The sequence below is a fragment of the Gorilla gorilla genome, chromosome X (assembly GCF_029281585.2).
Source record: "Gorilla gorilla gorilla isolate KB3781 chromosome X, NHGRI_mGorGor1-v2.1_pri, whole genome shotgun sequence".
Classification (NCBI taxonomy): Eukaryota; Metazoa; Chordata; class Mammalia; order Primates; family Hominidae; genus Gorilla; species Gorilla gorilla.
The window spans coordinates 60418575-60442729 of record NC_073247.2 but is presented as its reverse complement, the minus strand read 5'-3'; the positions used below and the strand labels follow the sequence as shown (position 1 = coordinate 60442729).

Genomic DNA, 24155 nt, shown 5'->3' with positions numbered 1-24155 from the left:
CAGACTTCAAAACCAACATTGGTGAAGTCCTCATCTATAAAGAAGACATTATAGTATCTACCTCATAGGATTACATGAGGATTAAGTGAGCTGATGCAGGATAACATGCTTAGCATAGTGCCTGACACATGGTAAGCACCCAGTAGGTGTATCAGTTATTATTATTTTCTAAGACAAAGATTGCCTTTGGCCTGATTCTATATTCAATTAACAACATTCTATTAATTCTGATTTTTACTGGTACCTTAATAATACCAGAAGGGAGGTTACTTGAGAGAATTCTAGCCAAAATTGAATTTCTAGATCTTCATAAAGACTCGATCATGGAACTATGGTTCTCAACAGTTCTGTGTATCTGGAGGCATTTTTGATTATCACTATGACTGGGCTGCTGGTGGAATTTAATGCCTGAGGACGAGGGGTGCTAGTTGAGATCAGTCCTACACAACAGAAAAATTGTCCTGCTCAAAATGTCCATAATGTGTGAATTGATAAACACTGCACTGGACTACAATGATTCCACTAAAATACTTACCTCGAAGGCCTGGGCAGTCACCTCTGGACTTTATCTAAATGCAAAATTCCATAGTTCTCATAGTTATCTGCAATTTCATATCTGATAATCACTGTCTGCTGCTTCCAGAGAACTCCACCAATTGTTTCAGATGGTATGTGCCAGGAACAGAGCCCCTGCAGTTTCTGAAACTGGGTCATTGGTCCCAAATAAAATTTGCTGTCAACATTCCAGAGAGGGTCTGGTAAAGTGGAAAGGTCCCTCAAGAAACAGCATGTCTAAGCCTTATGCAAAACCATAGCAAAGGATTGGACTAGCATACTCACATTAGTGAGATCTTCAAAAGCTGATCTCTTTTTGAGTGCTCCCTGAAGTGAAGATGGAGACTCCTGAAGTGAAGATGGAGATATCTTCGTTTGGCAATTCTCTCCCGTCTAAAAAAGTAAAAGAGGTAAATGAGTATATCCAATTGTGAACAGTCTCTTCAGGGACTTTGGGTCCTCTTTAGGGCTCAGGGGAACTCCAGAACCTCAAAGTAACTGAGGATGCATATAATAAACCCCAATAAACTATAACAAAAGGAAATTATGGCACTCAGAGCTGTTTATTAAGTCCCTAAAGGTGGTAGACATTGTTAATGGGGTAAGTCTACCAGGAGGCGAGATGACCTTCAGTGTAACTCACAAAATGAGCAAAGTGTAGCTCAGTAAAGCTCATTTCTCCTCTTACTTCTCTCATACTTACGGTTATCCTATCCAAGGTAGACCACTACCACCCCTACCATTCCTAGTCATTCCTTTAATATAGATGTTTCAGGTAGATCAGTTTAATAATTTAACAAGTATCTAAGAGTCTCTTATGTTAAGCAGCTTTTAAAACAGTGGTCCCTAACCTTTTTGGCACCAGGGGCTGGTTTCATGGAAGACAAATTTTCCACGGACACTGGGGTGGGCTGGTTTTGGGATGATTCAAGCACATTACATTTATTGTGCACATTTATTATTACATTGTAATATATAATGAAATAATTATATAACTCACCATAATGTAGAATCAGTGGGAGCCCTGAGCTTGTTTTCCTGCAACTAGATAGTCCCATCTGGGGGAAATGGGAGACAGTGACAGATCATAAGGCATTAGATTCTCATAAGGAGCGCGCAACCTTGATCCCTCGCATGAGCAGTTCACAATAGGGTTCATGCTTCTATGAGAATCTAATGCCACTGCTGATCTGACAGGAGGTGGAGCTCAGGAAGTAATATGAGCGATGGGGAGTGGCTATAAATACAGATGAAGCTTTGCTCACTCACTGCTCACCTCCTGCTGTACAGTTGGGTTCCTAACAGGCCACAGACTAGTACTGGTCCATGGCCCAGGGGTTGGGGACCCGTTTTAAAAGACATTACCAGTAAGGATAATAGCACACACATCTAGATACTGCTCCAGGATCAGCTCTTTACTGTTGACCTTGCACAAGTAACTTAATCTCTAATCCTCAATTTTCTTATCAGTAAAGCTGGATAACTTGCCTTACAGTCCTTGAAGATTAAATAAGACAATACATGTTTTTTAAAAGTTCGTATGAACTGTAAATGGGCAGAAATCGTATTTAAAATAATGTAGTCTGATATGATTGTAAACCTCACAAGGAAAATTTTATATTAAAAACAAAGTTTAGTAATCCAGATTAATCTCTGATTGTTAGTATATATAAAGGAGGGGCCAGGGAAGGGAAGGGGGATGAATATTTTAAAGCAGAAGGGGCTTTTTTCCGACATATTCTGTGTCTGTGCTTGCCTTACCCCATTCCCAAATGAGTAAGACCATCTCTATAGGGTTAGAGGTTAGGGCAAACCACACTATAGGAGTCTTCTACCCTCTAACAACTTTATGTGGTAAAAATCTCCTAAGTCTCAGACTGCCCTTATGAAATTCTGAAAACAAACCCGCCCTACCTGTGTCAGAGAGCTGTTATAATGTGAAGCAGGACACTGGGATCAAACCATTTGCTCTGTTCTCCAGCTGTACCATTAACACTTAATACATGGCACAGTGAGTTACCAGAATTGGATTCATGACACAATAAACCAATCCAGCAGAGAGAGCAATCTTAAAAGAGCTGGGGCCCGACGCGGCGGCTCACGCCTGTAATCCCAGCACTTTGGAAGGCTGAGGCGGATGGATCATGAGGTCACGTGATTGAGACCGTCCGGTCCAACACGGGGAAACCCCGTCTCTACCAAAAATACAAAAATTAGCTGGGCGCGGTGGCGCATGCCTGTAGTCCCAGCTACTCAGAAGGCTGAGGCAGGAGAATTGCTTGAACCTGGGAGGCAGAGGTTGCAGTGAGCCGAGATCGTGCCACTGCACTCCTGCCTTGGTGACTAAGCAAGACTCCATCTCAAACCAAAACAAAACAGAACAAGCTGAGAAGAATTACTTCCATTTTCTAATTGATTAAGCCAAGACATAAGTAAGCTATTACTCTTTCATCTAGCTGATGATAAATAATCCCACTAGAAATTAGCCACAAATGAAACATTATTTTCTCAGAAATTAGCTAAGAAATAAACTGTTATCCAATTCCTATTTAATATTACTGGTAGAAATAATTGACCCCAAATAAAATTATAGCTGAAACTGAACTCAATAAAACTTAGATTTGCAAAATGTACTCCAAGAAAGTTGGTTTTGGAAAAATAATTGCCACTAAAGAAAAGTTACAATGGCAGAACACTAATCCGAAAATTTGATGTCAACAAAAATCTGATCAATATATCAAATCTTTCTCGAAAAATTTACATAGGAAAAAATTTGGCACCTCGGTGAAAATCATTTTAGTAAAATAAGCAAGATTAGAAAATGTTTATCTGTGCTCAGAGAAAACCAATCAAGGAAATTAAATTCACCTAATGATGTTTTGCTCCAGGAAATACTCTCTTGATGCCAATTCATCAGTGCTAGTATAATTCTGATTAAAATATGTATGATGATGAACACAGAATATCCTAAGGTTAGAACATCAAACTATCAATAAAGTCAAAACAGCAGAGTCAAAATATACCCATTCTTCAAATTTAATAGCTATAAAAAGCATAATAATATATGTGCTGATATAATCTTCATACTCTCCCCAGAATGTACCAGTCTTTCAGCAAGGTGCTTGGAGCTTCTCAGAGAAAGTAAGAATATAGACATGATCATTAATGAGGACTGAGTGTTGTTCAGTTTTGAGGGTTATGGAGGGTGGCCTTCATTTGAGCCCTGCATTTATGGGAATGAAGAGTCCATACTTTCTCCCCAAGTTCTAATTTGCTGGCATTCTCCAACTACAAGGGCTGCCACCCCTCCCCACTTTCTCAGGTTAAACCAGACATATTTCAAAAGACTCACAGGTGAGGATAGGTACTGAGCCAACACAGGAAGAGACTACCAAAGATATTGTTGGGAAAGACAGCTTGCTCTAACCTTTTCAGATGGGTCATGATGACTGGGCACAATTTTGCTGGACTGAGATTTCTTAGGCACAGGTTTGGAGCTCTGGGGTGGTAGTGGCAGTAGCATCACTTAGAGATTCAGCTGCGTCTTGTCCAAGGCAGGGCTGTAATCAGAAAGAGGCTCTTTAACACCATTCACCAGAAACACCATAAATTCTCTGAAAATTCTTGAGAAAACCCAGTCTATCTATAGCATCCCTAGGAGAAAACAGACTTTGATGTTGGGCAGATCTGGATTCAAATCTTGGTTTTATCACAATTAACCTCAGGCAAGTGACTGACTTAAAATCTCTGGGCTTCAGTTACCTCATCTGTAAAATGAAGATAAGTATACCTACCTCTGCAGGGTGTTGTTCAAATTAAATGAGACACTTTATGTAAAAGGCCAAGCACAGTGCCTACCATCCTCTGTGAACGCTGGGATGTTGTCTAGCCCCTAGTTTAGGCCTAGCAACACTGGGGACAAATTACATAGGAGTTTTTCATTGAAAACAAGGAAGAACATGACAGCTCATATAGTATGGAGGCAAGCTGGTAGAGCCAATGTTCTTAAAAGGCATGGGGTCCTGGCAAAGCAATTATGACCCTACAGAGAAAACAATAACTGCACACACATGTATTCGCGATAGGCCAGGCAGTATTCCAAGGCTGTGTTCAATCAGAAGAAACTGTAATCCAGTTCCAGACACCTGGAAGGAACAAAAAATTCAAAAGATGAGATTATAGCAAAATAAACTAACTTATTAAAAAATCATTTGACATAAGAACTTGATCTTGGATTTCCCAGCCTCCAGAACTGTGAGAACTAAATGCCACCCAGTCCATGGCACTTTATAGCAGTACAAACTAAGTGCTATAGAAACATAATGATTAGTAACTTCACACCAAATGACAGAAGGCAGTGAAACACCGTTTATATAGTTTCTAGGGAAAAAGATTTTTCACCTAGAATTCTATACTTTACCAATTATGCAGATGTGAGGGCAAACTAAAATTACCTAAGGACGAAGATGGTGAAGGAGTAGGGGGAAGAGAAAGGAAGATGGAGGAGAAACAGAAAAATGAGAGAACAGTTGAAAAGTAAGCAGTTGAGCAAAGAAACCAATAAAATATATGGCTAAATCTAAGTAAAGGTTGATAATGTGTCTGTGATGCTTAATATGACTGCTAAAAATGTATTCCTGAAGTATTTTGATAGAGGCAAAATGTTTTTTAAAAAATCCAACTACCTGGAAAAATACAACTAAAATTCTTTTATAGACTTTGTTCAAGGGAAAGGATAGAAATAATGATTAAATCATAATAAAATTTATATGTGTCTGTCATGCCAAACTAAAAAAAAAAAAAAAAAAGAAACATAATGGAAAGCCAGTAATCTTGTTGGGGACAGGGGCTGGAGGAAGGCTTCACAAAGGAAGTAACATGTGATCAGGACTTAAAATGACAAACAGGTTCCCAAGTTGACTGGGAGGTTTCCAGGCAAAGAAAGCCGAGCCCAGGCAGAGGCATGAACATACAGAGTTCAGGGATGTCCTAGTTGTCTGGAGTAGGGAGCATAAATAACATGTTGGGGAGGGGTTAAAATGAGGCTGAAAAGCTAGGCTGGGGCCAGGCTGGTAAGAAAAGGAAACAGAAAAGTCTGCAGCTTGAGGGGAAAGTTTAAGAAAGGAGAAAGCCTGATTTGGGTTTCGCTTTGGATGGAGAAGGATGAAACATTTTGTAGGTCAGGAAAAGCCAGTATAAGAATATGCATTCACATATGTTACCTCAGTTGATTCTCACAACAAAACCATAAGGCTAAGCAAGGCAGGTACAATTCTATTTTACAGTCTCAGATGAATTAAGTAACTTACTACCCAGGACAAACTATTAAGGGGCATAGACTGCCCAGCTTTTTCCTGGGCAATTTCTAAAATACCATGAAGTCTCTTTGATCACACTAAAAAATATTCCAAAACAGTGAAAGGCCATAGTATGAGGAGGTAGAATGAGCACAGGTCTTGGAGTTTGAATAACTGGACTTCTAAGCCAGCCAACTTAGCATTTCTGAGCCTCAGTTTCCTCATTTTCAAAACAGCTATAACACCACTTACTTGCAGAGGACTTGTGTGGCTCAAATGCAAATTTACATGTACAAAACCTGATGCATGGCAGGCATTTAATAAATACTGTCTTACTCCCCTCTTCTTCTATCAAATCCAAACCTATATTCCATCTCATTCCTCAAACCTCAGCCAAGCAGCAATAAAGTTAATTGGGTGCACCCACTGTTAACTGCACTGTATGAAAATCACTTACTCCACTATTATTATTTACGCCTCATAAATTTTTTTTTTATGGATGACCAAAGACTCACACTCTGAAACATTTACCTTTTAAAAGGAAAAAGAAATGCGGAGCCCACAGGCTAGAAAACTCTCAGCTGATAACATACAGGTTAACTAAATCTCAGAGAAAATAAGGTTATTTAAATGATGGTCATATACCCCATTTATTATCCTGAACACTAATCATTTGCATTGAGGGACAGATGCACTGACTTAGGTAAACTAATTTTCCTGGGGAGAAGGGGAGGAGAGGGGATTGACACTATCAAAAAGATCCTTTCATAAAAGGATACTCTGCAGAACACTCTCAACTTCTGCCACCTACAGAACCCTGAGCCTTGGGCAAGAAAATTAGAATCCTTTCCCCTTTTCAGACTTTCCATGTCCCCTACATACACACTGGCAAGTGTTGCAGACTCCACTGGACCTCCCAGGGCTGGTGCTGAAACCAACAAAGGGGCAGCAGGGCTAAGCTGATCAAAACAGTCTACAAGAAGTAGTAGCAACTTCATTTTTTATATAAAGGCAGGTTACAGACAGCAAGGCTCTGGGGAGAGAACACAGCATTGTGTCAATAAAACAGCACTGGGCTGGGAAGGATGCCTAAGGTCTAGTTCTGGCCCTGCTCTTAGTTGGCTGGGTGACACTGGGCAAGTCCCTTTCCCTCTCTGGGACCCAGTTTTCCCACCCAATAAAACGAAGCAGTGGAACTAGAGCCTCCTCGCTATTCAATGTGGTCAATGGACAAGCAACATTAGCATCACCTGGAAATTTGTTAGCAATTTAAAACCTCAGGCCCCAAACTAGACCTATCAAATCAAAATCTGCAAATTAACAATATCCCCAGGTGATTTCTATGCACGTTAAGATTTAAGCGCCGCTGTTCTAGGGTCCCTTCTACCTGATCTTCTGTGATTCTAAGCGTAGCAGAGGGTGGTGAGAAAGCCAAAGCTGAAGGTGGTTGCCGGTGGGAACAGAAAAGAGCCAGTGAAGATAAAGGGTTAACAATAGAGTGACGACACATGTGTCCATCCTCCCTTCATATCCTTCAACCTGTAGCTCAAAAGACATGCTGCAAGTAGCATTCTACGACTTAAATATGTCTGATCCCTCTGCACTTGTAGATGAAATTAATCCTGCACACTTTCACTTGTGAAAAGACGTTTTGTAAAAGTACTCTGATTCAGGCACGTGTACTAACTGCTCCATCTAAAAGCTGGGACCCAGTCTCATTTGCTTTGCCATCTCACTCCTTAACAAACACTCCCCCTGCCCAATGTTGTACAGAGCTCACTCCACAGGCTGCTGATCGACAGGAGATTGAAAAGTTTCCTTACAGGAACGCCGCGCATCCCAGCAACAGAATTCAGCAAGGGGCTGGAGTGACGCCCAAGGACCCACTGGCAGGCGACAGAGCCGGACGCTGGAGCCAGCAGTACTTGCCCAAAGGCGCCTACCTCACACCGAGATTGAGGACAGACAGCAAAGACCATCGACGCACCCCTAGACCAGGAGAGGCCAAGGAAATGAACGGAGCTCCTTACTATAGCGACTCGAGTCCGTCTCAACCTGACACCTGCGACCCTCCACCAGCCCAGTTGGGATTTTGAAAACTACAGCCGTCATGAAGTGCAGTGGTGATTGGCCAGCAGAGGACCAATCAGCGTGCACAGCTGCGACAAGCGAAAGCCTAACAGGAAGGGGTGGAGCTGGGTATTTTAAAATCCAACGCTGCCTCTGAAGGACCTCGCAGTAGGGTGTTGTTTCTAGTATAATTGGTTGGACCAGGCTGGGCTGACACGCAGGGAGTATCGGGTCTCTTTAAAGACGAGTTTTTGGCCAGGCGCGGTGGCCTACTCCCGTACTCCCAGTTCTTTGGGAGAGCCAGTTGGGGCGGATCGCTTGATGACAGGAGTTGGAGATGAGCCTGGGCAACATGGAAAAACCCCATCTCTACAAAAGACACAAAAATCAGTCGGAGCGTAGTGGCACGTACCTATAGTCCCAGCCACTTGGAAGGCTGAGGTGGTAGCATCACTTGAGCTGCGGAGGCAGAAGTTGCAGTGAGCAATGATTGTGCCACTGCTCTCCAGCCTGGGTGACAGACTGAGACCCTGTCTCAAAAAAATAAAATAAAAGATGCGTTTTCATTTAAATAATCTTGCCAGAGGATGGGAAGAGCAGAGCAGCTGTATGATGCAGGTACGGGCCTATTAAAACATTAATATTAATAACCACTTGTAGAGTCAAGCATTAATTCCTGCAGGCTTCACAAATAGCCTTGTGAAGGAAGCAAGGCAGAAGTTACTGCCCCTATTTTGTGAATGAGAAGCCAAAGTGCAGAGAGCTAATAGTAGTTAAGTTAATTCAGCACCTGCTACCTACTATAAAATTTTTTATTGCTTTAAATCCTGTCCAAAAACAAGATCCTTGTATTATTGCCATTTTACAGATGACAAAATTGTAGTTTGCTAATAGCTCAATATCTCATTCATTTCATTCATACATTAGTTCAATTGTTTAACAAATATTTATTGGTCACCTGCTTTGTGCCAGGAACTAGAATATATATATATTTATATCTATATTCTATATATATGTTTACATCTATATGCTATACATATATTTATATCTATATGCTATAAATATATTTATATCTATATGCTATACATATATTTATATATTCTATCTATATTTATATATATTCTATATATATTTTTCTATATATTCTATATATATTTATATATATTCTATATATATTTATACATTCTATATATATTTATATATTCTATATATATTTATATATTCTCTATATATTTATATATATTCTATATATATTTATATATATTCTATATATATATTTATATATATTCTATATATATATATATTCTATATATATATTTATATATATTCTATATATATTTATATATATTCTATATATATATTTATATATATTCTATATATATTTATATGTATTCTATATATATTTATATATATTCTATATATATTTATATATATTCTATATATATTTATATATATTCTATATATATATTTATATATATTCTATATATATTTATATATTCTATATATATGTAGTGCAAATATTTATATATATTCTATATATATTTATACATATTGCATAAATATTTATATATATTCTATATATACTTATAAATATTCTATATATATTTATATATATTCTATATATATATTTATATATTCTATATATCTTTATATATTCTCTATATATAATTACATATAGAATATAAATATATATATTCTATATATGTATATATATTCTACATATATTTATATATTCTATATATATTTATATATTCTATATATATTTATATGTATATTCCCTCTATATATTTATATATATTCTACATATTTATATATTCTATATATATTTATATATTCTATATATAGAATATATATTTATATACATATTTATTCTATATAAATATTTATTCTATATATATTTTTATATATATACTATATATATTTTATATATAGTATATATATTTTATATTTATAAACTATATATTTATATATGTACCATATATATATTCTATATATATACTATATATTTACATATATATTCAAATATATATTCATATACATTTCTATATAGGAATATATATATTCTATACATATTTCTATATAGAATATATTTATTCTATATACATTTATACATAGAATATATTTATTCTATATACATAGAATATATATTTATCTATATGACTATATATATAGTCATATATATTTATATATGACTATATATAGTCATATATATGACTATATATATGACTATATATATGACTACATATTTATATATATGAATATATTATATTCTATATATATTTATATATATGAATATAATATATTCTATGTATATTTATATATATGAATATAATATATTCTATGTATATTTATATATATGAATATAATATATTCTGTATATATTTATATATATGAATATAATATATTCCATATATTTATATATATGAATATAAAATATTCTATATATATATGAATATAATATATTCCATATATTTATATATATGAATATAAAATATTCTATATATATATGAATATAATATATTCCATATATTTATATATATGAATATAAAATATTCTATATATTTATATATATGAATATAAGATATTCCATATATATTTATATATGAAATATATATTCATATATATTTATATATGAAATATATATTCATATATATTATATATATTTATATATTCTATAAATATAGTCTATATCTATATTCTCCATATATATTCTATAAATATATTCTATATATAAATGTATATTCTACATATATATTCTATAAATATATTCTATATATAAATATATATTCTATATATATTTATATAGAATATATATTTACATATATTCTATATATATATTTCTATATTCTATATATATTCTATATATTCTGTATATATATATACTATATATATATATTCTGTCTATATATTCTCTATATATTCTATATATACATATTTATATATACATTCTATAGATATTTATATATAGATATTCTATATAGATATTTATATATATATTCTATATAGATATTCTATATATAGATATCCCAAATATTCTATATAGATATTCTATATATAGATATTCTATATATTGTACATAGGTATTATATATAGATATTCTATATATAGATATTCTATATATAGATATTCTATATATAGATATTCTATATATAGATATTCTATATATAGATATTCTATATATAGAATATTCTATATATAGATGATCTATATATAGATATTCTATATATAGATGATCTATATATAGATATTCTATATATAGATGATCTATATATAGATATTCTATATATAGATATTTTATATAGATGATCTACATATAGATATTCTATATATAGATGTTCTACATATAGATATTCTATATATAGATGCTCTACATATAGATATTCTATATATAGATGCTCTACATACAGATATTCTATATATAGATGTTCTACATATAGATGTTCTATATATAGATGTTCTATATATAGATGTTCTAGATATATAGATATTATATAGATATATAGATACTATATATAAATTCATATAGATATTCTACATATATTCATATAAAGATATTCTATATATATTCATATACAGATATTCTATATACATTCTAATAGATATTCTATATATATTCTATATATGGATATATTGTACATATATATTCTATATATAGATATATTCTACATATATATTCTATATATAGATATTCTATATATAGATATATATTCTATATAGATATTCTATATATAGATATATATCCTATATAGAATATCTATATATAGAATATCATTATATTCTATACATATTTATATATATTTTCTATGTATATATTCTATATAGAATATATAGAATTCTATGTGGAATATATATATTCCATATATATATTCCATATATATTCCCTATGTATATTTATATACATATTACCTATATATATATTTATATATATATTCCCTATATATATTTATATATATTCCCTCTATATATTTATATATATTCTCTATATATGTTTATATATATTCTCTATATATGTTTATATATATTCTCTATATATGTTTACATATATTCTCTATATATGTTTATATATATTCTCTATATATGTTTATATATTCTCTATATATGTTTATATATATTCTCTATAATTTTATATATATATTCTACATATATATTTATATATATTCTATGTATATATTTATATATGTTCTATGTATATTTATATATGTTCTATGTATATTTATATATATTCTATATATATTTATATATATTCTATAGATATATTTATATGTATGCTATATATATTTTCTATATACATTCTATATATATGTATATGTATAATCTATATATATATTTATATGTATAATCTATATATATTATATATATCTTTATATATATTCTACATATATCTATATATATTCTATATACATATCTATATATATTCTATACATATCTATATATATTCTATACATATCTATATATATTCTATATATATCTATATATATTCCATATATATATTCTACATATATATTCTATATATATTCTATATATATCTATATATATTCTATATATATATTCTCTATATATATTCTATATATATTCTATATATATATTCTATATATATATTTATATATTCTATATATTCTCCATATATATTTATATGTATATTCTATATATATATTTATATGTATATTCTATATATATATTTAAATGTATCTTCTATATATATTTATATGTACATTCTAGATATAAATATATCTATTGTACATATATATTTATATATGTATTCTATATATATTCTATATATATTATATATTTATAAATATTATATATATATTTATATATATTCTATATATATCTATATATATTTGTATATATTCTATATCTATATTTATATATCTATATATTTATGTATTCTATATATATTTATATAGTCTATATATATTCATATATTCTATATATTTATATATTCTATATATTCTATATATTCTATATATTTATTTATATATATTCTATACATTTATGTATATATTCTATACATTTCTGTATATATTCTATATACATTTCTGTATATATTCTATATACATTTCTGTATATATTCTATATACATTTCTGTATATATTCTATATACATTTCTGTATATATTCTATATACATTTCTGTATATATTCTATATACATTTCTGTATATATTCTATATACATTTCTGTATATATTCTATATACATTTGTGCATATATTCTATATGTGGATATATTCTATATATGTGTATATATTCTATATATATATTTACGTATATATTCTCTCTATATATTTACATATATATTCTCTATATATATTTACATATATATTCTCTATATATATATATTTACGTATATATTCTCTCTATATATTTACGTATATATTCTCTCCATATATATTTATGTATATATTCTCTATATATTTACATATATATTCTTTCTATATATATTTATGTATATATTCTCTCTATATTTACGTACAATTCTCTCTATATATAGTTACGTATTCTCTATATATATATTTACGTATATATTCTCTCTCTGTACATTTACGTATATATTCTCTATATATATCGTTATGTATATATTCTCTCTATATATTTACGTATATATTCTCTCTGTACATTTACGTATATATTCTCTCTATATATATTTACGTATATACTCTCTCTAGATATATTTACGTATATATTCTCTCTATATATATTTACGTATATATTCTCTATATTTATGTATATATTCTCTCTATATATTTACGTATATATTCTCTCCATATATATTTATGTATATATTCTCTATATATATTTACATATATATTCTTTCTATATATATTTATGTATATATTCTCTCTATATTTACATATAATTCTCTCTATATATAGTTACGTATATATTCTCTCTATATATATTTACGTATATATTCTCTGTACATTTACGTATATATTCTCTCTATATATCGTTATGTATATATTCTCTATATATATTTACGTATATATTCTCTCTGTACATTTACGTATATATTCTCTCTATATATTTATGTATATACTCTCTCTAGATATATTTAAGTATATATTCTCTATATGTATATATTCTCCATATATATATTCTCTATATATATTTATGTGTATATTCTCTGTATATATGTTTATGTATATATTCTATATATATTTATGTATATGGTCTATAAAAATATTTATGTATATATTCTATATATATTTATGTATATATTCTCTCTATATATATTTATGTATATATTCCCTATATATATTCATGTATATATTCTATATATATATTCTATGTATACATTCTACGTCTATATTCTATATATATACTCCATATATATTCTATATGTATTTTTCTATAATTTTTATATATTTATATATTCTACATATAAATTTATATATATTCTACATATATATTTATATATATTCTACATATGTATATTTATATATATTCTACATATGTATATATATTTTCTACATATATATATTTATATATTCTATATATATTTATATATATTCTATATATATTTATCTATGTATTCATATATACTTATATATACATATTTATACATACTTATATATATTTATATACATTTATATATATATTTATATATGTACTTATATATATTTATATATTTATATATATTCTATGTATATATTTATATATATATTCTAGGTATATATTTATATATATTCTATATATATATTTATATATATTCTATATATATATTTATATATATTCCATATATATTTTTATATATATTCTATAGATATTTATATATATTCTATATATATATTTATATATATTCTATATATATTTATATATTCTATATTTATTTATATATACTCTATATATATTTATATATGTATATTCTATATATATTTATATATTCTATATATATTCTATATATTGATATATATTCTATATATATTTTATATATATTCTATATATATTATATATATATTCTTTATATATTCATATATAGTCTATATATATTTATATATGTATTCTATATATATTTATATATATTCTACATATATTTATATATATATTCTATATATGTATATATATAGAATATGTATTCATATATATTCTATATATATATTCTATATATATTCTACATATATATTTATATATATTCTATATATATTTATATATATTGTATATATATTTATATATATACTATATATTTATATATTCTATATATATTTGTATATTCTATGTATATATTCTATATATATTCTGTATATATATTCCATATATATTCTATATATATTCTCTATATTCTATATGTCATCTCTATATATTCTATATAGATATATCCTCTATACATATTCTATATAGATATATCCTCTATACTTATTCTATATAGATATATCCTCCATATATTTTCTATATATATATATCCCCTATATATATTCTACATAGATATATCCTCTATATATATTTATGTAGATATATCCTCTGTATATTATGTATATATAGCCTCTATATATGTATGTATATAGATTTCTATACATGTATTTATATATTCTCTATATATGTATTTATACATATTCTATATATGTATTTATATATATTCTATGTATGTATTTACATATATATTCTAGGTATGTATTTATATATGTATTCTATGTATATGTATTTATATATGTATTCTATGTATATATTTATATATGTATTCTGTGTGTATTTTATATATATATTATGTGTATATTTATATATTATTTATATATTCTCTATATATTTATATATATTCTCTATATATTTATATATATATTCTCTCCATATATTTATATATATATTCTCTATATATATATTCTCTCCATATGTTTATATATATATTCTCTCCATATATTTATATATTCTCTATATATATTTATATATCCTCTATATATTTATATATATTCTCTATATATATTTATATATTCTCCATGTATATTTATATATTCTCTCTATATATTTATGTATTCTCTATATATTTATATATATTCTCTCTATGTTTTTATATATTCTCTATATATATTTATATATATTCTCTCTGTATATTTATATATACTCTATAAATATTTTTATATATATTCTCTCTATATATATTTATGTATATATTCTCTCTGTATATATTTATATATATATTCTCTATATATTTATATATATATATTCTTTCTATATATATTCTCTATATATTTATATACATATTCTCTCTACATATTTACATATATATTCTCCCTATATATTTATATATATTGTCTCTATACATATTTATATATATATTCTCTCTATATATATTTATATATTCTCTATAGATATTTATATTCTCTCTATATATTCTCTCTATATATATTTATATATTCTCTCTATATATATTTACATATATATTCTCTATATATATATTTACATATATATTCTTTATATATATATTTACATATATATTCTATGTATATATTTATATATGTATTCTATGTATATATTATATATATTCTATGTATATATTTATATATATTCTGTATGTATATTTATATATATTCTGTATGTATATTTATATATATATTCTGTATGTATATTTATGCATATTCTCTATATATATATTTATATATTTTCTATATATATATATTCTGTGTATATATACTTATATATATTCTGTATATATAGTTATATTCTGTATATATATTTATATATATTCTGTATATATATTTATATATTCTGTATATATTTATATATATTCTACATATATTCTATATATATTCTATATATTTATACATATATTCTATATATTTGTATATATATGCTATATATTTGTATATATATTCTATACATTCATATATATTCTATATATCTGTGTATATGTTCTATATATTTATATATATTGTATATATTTATATATTCTATATATTTATATATATATTCTATATATGTATGTTGTATATATATTTATATATATATTCTATATATATATTTATATGTATATTCTATATATATTATATGTATATTCCATATATATATTCCATATATATTCCATCTATATATTCCATCTGTATATTCCATCTATATCTTCCATCTATATATTCCATCTATATATTCCATCTATATATTCCATCTATATATTCCATCTATATATTCCATATATATTCTATATATATATTCTATATATATTGTGTATATATATTCTATATAGATTGTGTATATATATTCTATATATATATTCTATATATATTGTGTATATATATTCTATATATATATTCTGTATATATTCTATATATATTTATATATATTCCATATATATTTATATTTATATTCCATATACATATTTATATATATATTCCATATACATATTTAGACGTATATTCTATGTACCTATTTAGACGTATATTCTATGTACCTATTTATACGTATATTCTATGTACCTATTTATACGTATATTCTATGTACCTATTTATACGTATATTCTATGTACCTATTTATACGTATATTCTATGTACCTATTTATACGTATATTCTATGTACCTATTTATACGTATATTCTATGTACCTATTTATACGTATATTCTATGTCCCTATTTATACGTATATTCTATGTCCCTATTTATACGTATATTCTATGTCCCTATTTATACGTATATTCTATGTCCCTATTTATACGTATATTCTATGTCCCTATTTATACGTATATTCGATGTCCCTATTTATACGTATATTCTATGTCCCTATTTATACGTATATTCTATGTACCTATTTATACGTGTATTCTATGTACCTATTTATACGTATATTCTATGTACATATTTATACGTATATTCTATGTACATATTTATGTGTATATTCTATATATATATTCTATATATATTTATATATATATATTCTATAGATATATTTATGTGTATATTCTATGTATATTTATATATTCTATATATATGATCCCAGGCCCTCTTGTCTTTTTAATCTCCCTAGGTTATCTCATCCAGATATATGACTTTAAATATCATCTAAAAGCTGGCCCTAAACTCCAGGTTCATGAATCCAAATTACTACTCCACATCTCCACTTGGATGTCTAATAGACACCTCAAATTCAGCATGTTCACTATAGAACTTTGAATTATTAAGCCCCTCCCCAAACCTGATCCTTTTCTCATTATCCCCCCTTTCAGAAATTGATACCACATCAAACCTGTTATTGAAGCCAGAAAGCTGGGTATCGTCTATGATTCTAACTTTTTTCCATCACCTTTGTTTATTTGACCTCAAAATATATCTATATTGGTCAATGTCTCTCCATCTCCGCTGCCACCTAGGCTCTTATTTGGCTCACTGTCAAGAGCCTCAAAGCTTTTTTCCCGTTTCCAAAATTTACCTTTCTCTGATAGAAATACAACACAACAACAAGAGCAATCTTTTTAAGAAAGAAAAATGGTATCCTGTCCCTCCCTTCTTCAGTAATTTCCCACAGAATTTAAAATAAAAATCCTAACTACCTACCCTGGTCTACAAGGTCCTGCCTACGTCATCAACCTCACTTCATAAACTGCATTTCGCATCCCCTGCTCTCCAACCATAATAGTCTTCTTTCAAATATTTGAATTTACCAAACTCTCTCTACCTGGTATTTTTGTACAAGATGTTCCCGCAGCCTGGAACATTCTTCCCTCTATTTTTAAAATTGCAAGTTTTTTCTCAAGGATCAAGTCTCAGCTTAAATGTCCCCTCTTCAGAGAGGCCTTCCCTGCCCATGTTATTTAAAAGAGGATTCTTCTCCCACTCCATTATACTCAGCCCCTTAACTTTTTAAGGAGTAATACTGCAATTTGTAATTTTTAATTTCTCAAGAATGCAAGGTTCATAAAGCGTAGGACCATACATGTTGTGCTCTATCTCCAGTGATAAGCATTAACAAAAGCTCATGTTTATAAATTATTTACTATATGTTTGAAACTGTTCTAACATTCACAAAAATCCTGTAAGGTATTAATATCCCCATTTACAGATGAGGATCCTGAGACATGGAAAAGTTTAGTAACTTTCCCAAGATCACAGAGCTAATAAGTGATCAGACTGGAATTTAAACACAAGTAGTCTGATTCCAGAGGACAAACATAACCACCACTCCATATCTGCCTCCTTGATAGATAACTGAAAAATATTTGTTCACTAAGTAAATGAGCATCTTCTTGTAAAGGTCATCATTGTAGACAAGTATCCCACTGGGATGCACATAAAGGAAATGTAGCATTAACACAAGTCACCGTAAGTCTTTAGTCATGAGAGGAAAAGGTCTATCCACCAAAACAACAGCAACACAAAAATCATAAAAGAAGCAGTTTCATTTCTCCTATTTTTTCCTAGCTTTTCACATCAACAACAACAAAAACTTATTGAGTAAAAGTTGTGATTTTTCCAAGAATTTTTAAACGTATTTTTCCCTTAGCTGGCATACCTCCAGTTGACTTAAACTTTTCTTTGGGTACCATCCAGAGAGGACACTGAGAAAAGAGAAGACAGCCCTTTGACTCCACAATTTGTCAATATTTCACTCGTCCCAGGTATACAACATTCTCATAAACTCTCCTTTCTCCTCCCTATACCTCTGTATTAAAGTGTAATAGAAAAGATCTATTATAATCTACCTTACTTTTACATGAAAGTATATTACAGATGGATCCAAGATTGGAATTTAAAATGGAACCATGAAAATACCAGACAAACTATAAAAGAATATTTTTATAATTTTGCAGAAGGAAAAAAACTTTCAAAACAAGATGATAAATTGTTAGTAGCTAAAAATTTTAAAATTTATATTTGGCACAACAAACAGCAAAGCAAGGTTAAAAAAAACCTAACACCAAACTGGCAAATGAAAAAAAAGACAATACCAATGACAAAAGAATACTTTCCAAAATGTAGAACAAGCTCTCTAGATTCCTCCTCTCTGGACAGGGCATCTCTGAAAGAAAGGCAGCAGCCCCAGTCATGGGCTTATAGATAAAACTCCCATCTCCCTGGGACAGAGCACCTGAGGGAAATGGCAGCTGTGGGCACAGCTTAAGCAGACTTAAACGTTCCTGCCTGCTGGCTCTGAAGTGAGCAGAAGATCTCCCAGCACAGTGCTCGAGCTCTGATAAGGGACAAACTGCCTCCTCAAATGGGTCCCTGACCCCCTTCCCCCCTGACTGGGAGACACCTCCCAGCAGGGGTTGACAGACACCTCATACAGGAGAGCCCTGGCTGGCATCTGGTCGGTGCCCCTCTGGGACGAAGCTTTCAGAGGAAGAAACAGGCAGCAATCTTTGCTTTTCTGCAGCCTCTGCTGGTGATATCCAAGCAAACAGGGTCTGGAGTGGAACTCCAGCAAACTCCAGCAGACCTGCAGCAGAAGGGCCTGACTGTTAGAAGGAAAACTAACAAACAGAAAGGAATAGTGTCAACATCAACAAAAAGGATGTCCACACAGAAACCCCATCTGAAGGTCACCAACATTAAAAACCAACGGTAGATAAATCCACGAAGATGAGGAAAAACCAGTGCAAAAAGGCTGAAAATTCCAAAAACCAGAATGCCTCTTCTCCTCCAAAGGATCACATCTCCTCGCCAGCAAGGGAACAAACTGGACAGAGAATGAGTTTGATGATTTGACAGAAGTAGGCTTCAGAAGGTGGATAATAACAAACTCCTCCGAGCTAAAGGAGCATGTTCTAACCCAATGCAAGGAAGCTAAGAACCTTGATAAAAAGTTACAGGAACTGCTAACTAGAATAACCAGTTTAGAGAAGAACATAAATGACCTGATGGAGCTGAAAAACACAGCATGAGAACTTCATGAAGCATGCACAAGTATCAGTAGCCAAATCAATCAAGCGGAATAAAGGATATCAGAGATTGAAGATCAACTTAATGAAATAAAGTGTGAAGACAAGATTAGAAAAAAAAGAAAGAAAAGGAACGAACAAAGCCTCTGAGAAATATGGGACTTTGTGAAAAGATGAAACCTACGTTTGATTCGTGTACCTGAAAGTGACAGGGAGAATGGAACCAAGATGGAAAACACTCTTCAGGATATTATTCAAGAGAACTTCCCCCAACCTAGCAAGACAGGCCAACATTAAAATGCAGGAAATACAGAGAACACCACAAAGATACTCCTTGAGAAGAGCAACCCCAAGACACATAATCATCAGATTTGCCAAGGTTGAAATGAAGGAAAAAATGTTAAGGGCAGCCAGAGAAAGGTCGGGTTACCCACAAAGAGAAGCCCATCCGACTAACAGCGGATCTCTCTGCAGAAACCCTATAGGCCAGAAGAGAGTGAGGGCCAATATTCAACATTCTTGAAGAAAATAATTTTCAACCCAGAATTTCATATCCAGCCAAACTAAGCTTCATAAGCAAAGGAGAAATAAAATCCTTTACAGACAAGCAAATGCTGAGAGATTTTTGTCACCACCAGGCCTGCCTTACAAGAGCTCCTGAAGGAAGCACTAAATATGGAAAGAAAAAACCAGTACCAGCCACTGCAAAAATATACCAAATTGTAAAGAACATCAACACTATGAAGAAACCACATCAACTAGCAGGCAAAATAACCAGCTAGGATCATAATGACAGGATCAAATTCACACATAACAATATTAACCTTAAATGTAAACGGGCTAAATGCCCCAATTAAAAGACACAGATTGGCAAAGTGGATAAAGAGTCAAGACCCATCAGTGTGCTGTATTCAGGAAACCCATCACACGTGCAGAGACACACATAGGCTCAAAATAAAGGGATGGAGGAATATTTACCAAGCAAATTAAAAGCAAAAAAAGCAGGGGTTGCAAACCTAGTCTCTAAAACAGACTTTAAACCAACAAAGATAAAAAAAACAAAGAAGGGCATTACATAATGGTAAAGGGATCAGTGCAACAACCAGAGCTAACTATCCTAAATATATAAGCATCTAATACAGGAGCACCCAGATTCATAAAGCAAGTTCTTAGAAACCTACAGAGACTTAGACTCCCACACAATAATAGTGGGAGATTTTAACACCCCACTGTCAATATTAGGCAAATCAACGAGAGAGAAAATTAACAAGGATATTCAGGACTTGAACTCAGCTCTGGACCAAGTGGACCTAATAGACATCTACACAACTCTCTACCCCAAATCAACAGAATATACATTCTTCTCAGCACCACATTGCACTTATTCTAAAATTGACCACATAATTGGAAGTAAAACACTCCTCAGCAAATGCAAAAGAACGGAAATCATAACAGTCTGTCAGACCACAGTGCAATCAAATTAGTACTCAAGATTAAGAAACTCACTCAAAACCACACAAGTACATGGAAACTGAACACCCTGCTCCTGAATGACTACTGGGTAAATAACAAAATTAAGGCAGAAATAAGTAAGTTCTTTGAAACCAATGAGAACAAAGACACAACATACCAGAATCTCTGTGACACAGCTAAAGCAGTGTTTAGAGCACTGCTTTATAGCACTAAATGCCCACAGGAGAAAGCAGGAAAGATCTAAAATCAACACCCTAACATCACAATGAAAAGAACTAGAGAAGCAAGAGCAAACAAATTCAAAAGCTAGCAGAAGACAAGAAATAACTAAGATCAGAGCAGAACTGAAGGAGACAGACACATGAAAAACCCTTCAAAAAATTGAAGAATACAGGAGCTGGTTTTTTGAAAAGATTAACAAAATAGATAAACTGTTAGCCAGACTAATAAAGAAGAAAAGAGAGAAGAACCAAATAGACACAATAAAAAACAATAAAGGGGATATCACCACTGATCCCACAGAAGTACAAACTACCATCAGAGAATACTATAAACACCTCTATGCAAATAAACTAGAAAATCTAGAAGAAAGGGATACATTCCTGGACATGTACACCCTCCCAAGACTAAACAAGGAAGAAATCGAACCCCTGAATAGACCAACAACAAGTCCTGAAATTGAGGCAGTAACTAATAGACTACCAACCAAAAAAAGCCCAGGACCAGACGGATTCACAACTGCATTCTACCAGAGGTGCAAACAGGAGCTGGTACCATTCCTTCTGAAACTATTCCAAACAATAGGAAAAGAGGTACTCCTCCATAACTCATTTTATGAGTTCAGCATCATCCTGATAACAAAACCTGGCAGAGACAGAACAAGAAAAGAAAATTTCAGGCCAATATCCCTGACGAACATTGATGCAAAAATCCTCAATAAAATACTGGCAAACCAAATGCAGCAGCACATCAAAAAGCTTATCCACCACAATCAAGTTGGCTTCATCCCTGGGATGCAAGGATGGTTCACGTCAACATATGCAAATCAATAAACGTAATCCATCACATAAACAGAACCAATGACAAAAATCACATGATTATCTCAATAGATGCAGAAAAGGTCTTCGATAAAATTCAACACATCTTCATGCTAAAAACTCTCAATAAACTAAGTACTGATGGAATGTATCTCAAAATAATAAGAGCTATTTATGACAAACCCACAGCCAATATCATACTGAATGGGCAAAAGCTGGAAACATTCCCTTTGAAAACCAGCACAAGACAAGGATGCCCTCTCTCACCACTCCTATTCAGCATAGTATTGGAAGTTCTGGCCAGGGCAATCAGGCAAGAGAAAGAAATAAACTGTATTCAAATAGGAAGAGAGGAAATCAAATTGTCTCTGTTTGCAGATGACATGACTGTATCTTTAGAAAACCCCATCGTCTCAGCCCAAAATCTCCTTAAGCTGATAAGCAACTTCAGCAAAGTCTCAGGATACAAAATCTATGTGCAAAAATCACAAGCATTCCTATACACCAGTAAGAGACAGAGAGCCAAATCATGAGTGAGCTCCCATTCACAATTGCTATAAAGAGAATAAAATCCCTAGGAATACAACTTACAAGGGATTTGAAGGACCTCTTCAAGGAGAACTACAAACCACTGCTCAAGGAAAAAAGAGAGGACACAAACAAACGGAAAAACATTCCATGCTCATGGATAGGAAGAATCAATATCATAAAAATGGCCACACTGCCCAAAGTAATTTATAGATTCAATGCTATCCTCATCAAGTTACCATTGACTTTCTTCACAGAATTAGAAAAAACTACTTTAAATTTCATATGAAAACAAAAAAGAGCCCGGATAGCCAAGACAATCCTAAGCAAAAAGAACAAAGCTGGAGGCATCATGCTACCTGACTTCAAACTATACTACAAGGCTACAGTAACCAAAACAACAT

At 30.4% G+C, this 24155-nt stretch overlaps 1 protein-coding gene across 4 annotated transcripts in view; it reads right to left on the bottom strand.

Annotated features, from left to right (window-relative positions):
- Positions 1-24155, bottom strand: part of CCNB3 (cyclin B3) — a 97953-nt gene that overhangs the window by 62840 nt on the left and 10958 nt on the right. For 2 of the 4 annotated variants that reach the window (XM_055375794.1, XM_055375793.2), the window contains exons 1-4: positions 8335-8425; positions 4626-4700; positions 3983-4115; positions 841-948 (exon numbers count right to left, since the gene is read on the bottom strand). In XM_055375794.1, the coding sequence (XP_055231769.1) occupies positions 841-948; positions 3983-4078 (204 nt within the window). In that variant the 5' untranslated portion in view covers positions 4079-4115; positions 4626-4700; positions 8335-8425. Of the gene's footprint in view, positions 1-840; positions 949-3982; positions 4116-4625; positions 4701-8334; positions 8426-24155 lie in introns of those variants that run through there. The other 2 variants (XM_004064162.4, XM_055375791.2) reach the window with 1 other exon arrangement.